At 50.2% G+C, this 6000-nt stretch overlaps 1 protein-coding gene across 4 annotated transcripts in view; it reads left to right on the top strand.

Annotated features, from left to right (window-relative positions):
* The first annotated feature begins 612 nt into the window (after positions 1-612).
* The window catches only part of COL15A1 (collagen type XV alpha 1 chain), a 98127-nt gene continuing 92739 nt past the window's right edge, over positions 613-6000 (top strand). The window contains exons 1-3 of one of the 4 annotated variants that reach the window (XM_079791258.1): positions 613-637; positions 887-986; positions 1060-1145. In XM_079791258.1, coding sequence (XP_079647384.1) covers positions 976-986; positions 1060-1145 — 97 coding nt within the window. In that variant the 5' untranslated portion in view covers positions 613-637; positions 887-975. Of the gene's footprint in view, positions 638-736; positions 987-1059; positions 1146-6000 lie in introns of those variants that run through there. The other 3 variants (XM_079791260.1, XM_079791261.1, XM_079791259.1) reach the window with 3 other exon arrangements.

Below are 6000 nucleotides of genomic sequence, written 5' to 3'. Positions count from 1 at the left end.
GTGACTCTCCCTCCAGGAAGGGGTGTCAGATGAAGAGCAGGAACTGACCACAGAGCCAAAGCCCTCTGTGGCTGCTTAGTGCATTCAGGAAGAAAGGCCCCTGGAGTGGCGTCTTACATAGGACGGTGTCCCTTTGTTCATCCAATGTATTGGCATCTCCCACCATCAGGGACTATTTTAGGCAAAGAACTAAACAAATATAAACCTTTGCCCTCCTGTGAGGTTATTCTTGGGGGTGGGGGTACAGGCAAGGTATGGAGAGGAAAACACTGGAATATTAGATATATTTACAATTTTTATTAGTATTAGTTTTGCTGCATTTAATTATGTTTATCAATTATACCACCCAAACTGGATCACACCGGGGCATTCAAGCGGGTTCCGGGGGTCCCACATGCAGGGTGGGGCCCAGCAGCCAAGAGCTCAGTCCAGCTGTGTGATCTTGGGACATTGGCACCACCTCTGCGAGCCCAAATCACAGTGATCCCAGCCTCCTTGGGCCATTGAGAGGATTCCATCGACCCGCGAATGGAGAGTGCTTTGTCCGTGGAGCAGCTCGGACAGGGACAGACGTGAGGGTGGGAGAGAGCCGCGTCCGCTTTCCCAGACGAGCTGGGACTCCGGGCTTTTCCCGAAGGTTCCTTAATGCCGCTGGGGGTGGCACTGGCGGCCGGGAAGCGCTAGTCTGCCGAGGGGGAAAAGGGGCGTGGGGAGGTCCTGGGGTGGGAGTGCGCCACCGCTGCCCGAGGTGGGGCGCGGCGCGGCGCGCGAGGGAGCGCTGGGCGCGGCGGAGTCGGGTTTCAGAGCGCGGGTGACTCAGGGCGCGGGCCGCAGCCGGGAGCCTGCCCGCCGTGGCCGCTGCCAGCGCCGCCTTTGTTCCCTGCAGGAAGGGCGAGCGGCGGCCCGCGCGCAGCGCCCCGTCGCCTCCGCGGAGCTCGGTCGCTTAGCGCCTTCGGGGCTAGGCAGACCCGCGAGATGGAGCCAAGGTAAGACTCGCGCCCCCATGGCCCGCGCCCCTCCAGCCCGTCTAGCCTCCTCTCACTCGGCCACTTCTTGCAGGAGGAACGAGCGGAGCTGGTTCCCGCTGTGGCTGCTTTGGGTCTCCGCGCTTCTCTCCGCTGCTATCCGGACCCGCGCGGAGACAGGTAAGCTACCCGGCCGGAGGGTGGCACCCGCTGCCTCCGCGCCCTGGGGAAGCTGGTTTTGGCGGCGGGCGCGGCTGCAGTGCGCGCCTCATTCCTGGACATAAAAGGGAGTCCTCGCCGCTCCGTGCGCACTGGCGGTCCTGCCGCGGCTTCCCGGGGCAGTACAGGGGGTTCCTGGGGCGGATGGGAGTCCTGGGCAGCTGGGGCGGATGGAGCGCTCTCTGGGCATCCAAGATGTCAAAGTTAGGCGTGGCCCCTCCAGTCTTGGCCATAGAGAGCCTTTGGAAGCGCAGGAGGGCACCAGAGGCTCCGCGGGGACAGTTAGCTGCACCCAGTGCCCGCGCCCAGGTCGTGCGTGCTGCCCAGCTCATTGTCAGGGCAGGTCCGGTGCCCGCCCTGTACACAGGTGCGGAAGCATGACCGCCAGCAGAGACACCTGGCTCCGTCGCCTCGAAAGAAATAACGGGACTGAATTGCTCTGATGCCTAACTTGGCGCTGAGTTACCTAGGGAGTCACATCCATGGGGCAGTGGTTCCATGGGTGATGGGAAGAGCTAGGGGCTGGGAGCCAGGGAATCTGGTCCTTTCTGTTTTCCCAAGGCTCAGCTCACTTTCCCTACCTGGACCCAGAGGCGGTGGGATGAATAGTGGGGGATTAGTTAAAACATATTTCAGTTAGGTTGTGCCAAGCAGCGTGGGGTTGAATTGTGCCTCATTAGGTGACTTTGGGCGATTAATTTCACCTCTCTGGGCTTCAGTTTCCTCATTCAAAAAAAAAGGGGGGGGGGAGTGGATAATTAAATCACCTAACCTCCTAGGGCTGCTGTGAAGATTAAGAGAGATATTAGAAATAATATGCTTTCCACACGCTGGCGCATACCAGGCAGAAAGTAAGTGATAGATATTGTGGCTTGACGCTTGCAATAGCTGTGTTGGAAAGCAATGCAGGCATTCCTACAGAAGAGGACACTGAGGATGAGAGAGGCTTGGGAAGTGGCCAGTCCAATGGCAGAGCGGAGCCCAGATTTGCAGGCTCCAGTCGTGTCTTGCTCCGCCCTGTCTCCATGCAGTTTTGTGGGAGAGCTGTGCTCTCCAACAGTAGTCTCTGACCCCTTTTGGATTTAGGAGGTTAGAACACAGTCTCCATAGAGGTGTCTCCATGAAGGGAAGTGGGGATTGAGTGGGTGGCCGTGGTTAACTCTTTCTGTGCTGGAGGAAGCCGGGGACAGCCCGGACCATTGTTTCCTTGGGAGGGAGACCCAAAGGCGATGACAGCTTTTCCTGCCAGAGCGTCCAGCCTGGCATTTCTTGCAGATCAAAGGGCAGCTGGAGCACAGTTTTGGCGTCTCAGCACCGTGGCCCATGTGGGAACATTGCAATTTTACATGTGATATAGGTTACTGCCAACTCAGCAGCAGAGGGCAGCTTCGGGTTCTGTGATCCTTGGTGAACTTGGCTGCAACCCTCGCCCCCAAAAGGAAGAAGGTTCTGGGGAGAGACACTTGGGTGTTTCTTTCCTCCTCCTGCGCTTGTAGCTGGGTCCCTGGAAGACAGGTCAGGACTGTGGTTTCTAACACAGAGGAAGTCCTGTTCTCATCCATAATGTAAAAAGGGAGTGACGGGAAGCCCTCAGGAGCCGAAAGGGGCCTGGGTAGGGCCATTTGCAATGATGGCTATTTGGTGTCCCTTTGCGACTCAGAATCGTCTAGATCAGTGGTCGGCAAACCGCGGCTCGCGAGCCCCATGCAGCTCGCGAGCCGCGGTTTGCCGCTCTGTTGACTAATGAGTTTGCCGACCACTGGTCTAGATGCATGAAATATCCTCCTGCAAACCAAATTTTGCATGCAGTTCAATTAGTCTAACACCTATAGACCACTTCATATGCTCAGGCCGAGCTGTGAACGCATTCGTGCTTCATTCATCCAGTCCTCACAATGGCTCCACGAGGTGGGGACAGAGGCTGTTGTTGTCTCTGTTCTTCAGATGAGGAAAGTGAGTCCAAAGGCCCAAGGCTCCTCAGCCCCTCAGGGTCTCCGGCCCACCCTGTTTAAAGAGACCCTTGTCAAAGGGACCCTGGCTCTCAGCTCCCTCCTTGTGTCCCTAAGGGGTCGTGGCTGAGGAGTAACGTTGCAGTGTCATTGGATACCCGCTGTTTTAGATGATGAGGTTGTTGTGGGGACAGGGAAGGTAGTGCCGCAAGTAATTTGTTCCAGATAAAACGCTGATATGTGCCAGTTATTTACTTTTCTTTAAAGTGTTTGATTGTGAACCTATAGATGTTTCTCTTTCACATTGATGTTCCTCTCTCTCTCTCTCTCTCTCTCTCTCTCTCTCTCCCTCTCCCTCTCCCTCTCCTCTCCTCTCCTCTCCCCTTCTCTCCCCTTCTCTCCCCTTCTCTCCCCTTCTCTCCTCTCCTCTCCTCTCCTCTCTCTCCTCTCCTCTCCTCTCCTCTCCTCTCCTCTCCTCTCCTCTCCTCTCCTCTCCTCTCCTCTCCTCTCCTCTCCTCTCCTCTCCCCTCCTTTCTCTAAAACCATACACATATTCTCGGATGAGAATAAATTAAAAGTACAGTTCAGTGATTGCTCACAGCACAAACATCACATAACCCGGGGGAAGAAATAGCATAGCTCCCGGAAGCTCCTTTGTGTCCTTTGGCTATGTGATTCCCTCCCTCCCCTCAGAGACAACTATCACTTTGACTATCAATGTGATCAATTCCTCACTTTTTAAAAATAACCTTAGTACCTAAACGTGTATCCCCAAATTCTAAAGTTCCATTTTACTTGATTTTGAACTTTATACATGTAGGATGTCTTCTTTGGTGTCTGCCTTTTTAAACTGAATGTTAAGTTTTTGAGATTCATTTATGCTGTTGTATGTGGCTGTAGCTAATCCATCTTCATTGCTGTATAATATTCCACTGTATTAATATCGTGTATATTGTCTATCCATTTGTCTTCAATAATACATTTCCCATTTGGGGATGATAGAGTAGTGTGTCTGTGAACATTCTTGTACATGTCTCTTGGTGCACATGTGCACACATTTCTGTTGATTCTGTGTCTAAGAGCGGAATGCTGAGTAACAGGGTATGCAAATCCTCCAACCAAATAGACAATGCATGAACAGACAGCACGTCTGTCAGCTGGTTGTTCACAGGTACACAGCCACCAACCTGGTATGAGAGTCCCCATTTTTTAGCATCCTCACCAGCACTTGGCCTTGTCTCTGGGCTTAATTCAAGCCTTTCTAATGGGTACCTATTAGAATCTTACTGTAGCCTTCATTTATATTTTCCTGATTACTAAGTTGATTACCTTTTCATGTATTTATTAGACATTTAGATATCCTGATTTACTTTTTAAAAAAATATATTTTATTGATTTTTTACAGAGAGGAAGGGGGAGGGATAGAGAGTTAGAAACATCGATGAGAAAGAAACATCGATCAGCTGCCTCCTGCACACCCCCCAATGGGGATGTGCCCTCAACCAAGGTACATGCCCTCGACCGGAATCGAACCCGGGACCCTTCAGTCTGCAGGCCGACGCTCTATCCACTGAGCCAAACCGGTCAGGGCTTGATTTACTTTTTTGAGGTAAAATTCACATAACATAAAACTAGCCATCTTCACCTGTGCAATTCAGTGGCATTTAATACATTTACAGTGTTTTACAGCCCTTGTTTTTATCTACTTCTAAAAATTTTCATCACTCTGAAAGAAAACCTTAATTCCATTAAGCAGCCATTCCCTATTCCTCCCATTCACACCTCACCAACCCCTGCGAACCACTAAACTGCTTTCTGTTTCTATGGATTTGCCTATTCTGGACATTTTGCATACAAGGAATTATATAATACATGACTTTTTGTGCCTGGCCTTCTCTTAGTTAGCATAATGCTTTTGAGGTTCATCATATTGTAGCATGAGTCAGTACTTCATTCTTTTTTATGGTTGAATAATATTCCATTATATGGATATACCACAATTGTTTTGTTCATCTTCCACTCATAGGGATATTTGGGGCAGTTTCACCTTTTGGCTATTGTGAATAGTGTTATTACGAATATCTGTATGCAAGGATTTGTTTGAATACTTGTTTTCAATTATTTTGTGTGTGTAGCTAGAAGGGGAATTGCTGGGTCATAAAGTAATTCCATGCTTAAGATTTTGAGGAACTCCCAAACTATTTTCCACAGTGGCTGCACCATTTTACAGTCTCACCAGTAGTGTACAGGGGTTCTGATTTTTCCATATTCTTGCCAACACTTGTAATTTTCCATTTTTAAATTAAAACCATCTGAGTGGGTGTGAAGTGGTATCTGGGGGTTTGGATTCACATTTCCCCAATGACTAATGACATTGAGCGTCATTTCATGTGCTTGTTTGCTGTTCGTAGGTCTTCTTTGAAGAAATACCTAAAACTCATCAGAGCAGGTTCAGGTTTTCCCTCTAATTATCTCGCTCTTGCTCACTGGCAGTCTCATGTGCTTTCCTGAGTGAGAAAGAAGGAAGAGTAACAACTGGGATTTTGCAGCACTGGCCCCCCTGCCTTGCCTATACCAGGACTGGTAATGAGTTACTGTTGCTCACATACCATTAGAAGTTGTGATGAATAGAAATGATTGTAGTGTTTTAATTACTGGCTGATTTTTTGTTTTGTTTTGTCTGGAGTTGGGGATGCCTGTGGTAGCCTCACACCCATTTGTGTGTTTTGCAGCAAAGTGAATGCTGAAAATCGCTGGCACACCGAACCACTCACAGCTCCCATATATGGTTAGAATTTGCAGTCTCTTGACTTTGTACAGGTGTGAACTAATCTCCGTCTAGAGCACGCTTTCTCACATTCCCTTTC

This window comes from Cnephaeus nilssonii (assembly GCF_951640355.1).
Source record: "Cnephaeus nilssonii genome assembly, chromosome: 14".
NCBI classification, from domain to species: domain Eukaryota; kingdom Metazoa; phylum Chordata; class Mammalia; order Chiroptera; family Vespertilionidae; genus Cnephaeus; species Cnephaeus nilssonii.
Note: the sequence above shows the minus strand (reverse complement) of the source record. Positions and strands in the feature narration are given on the sequence as shown.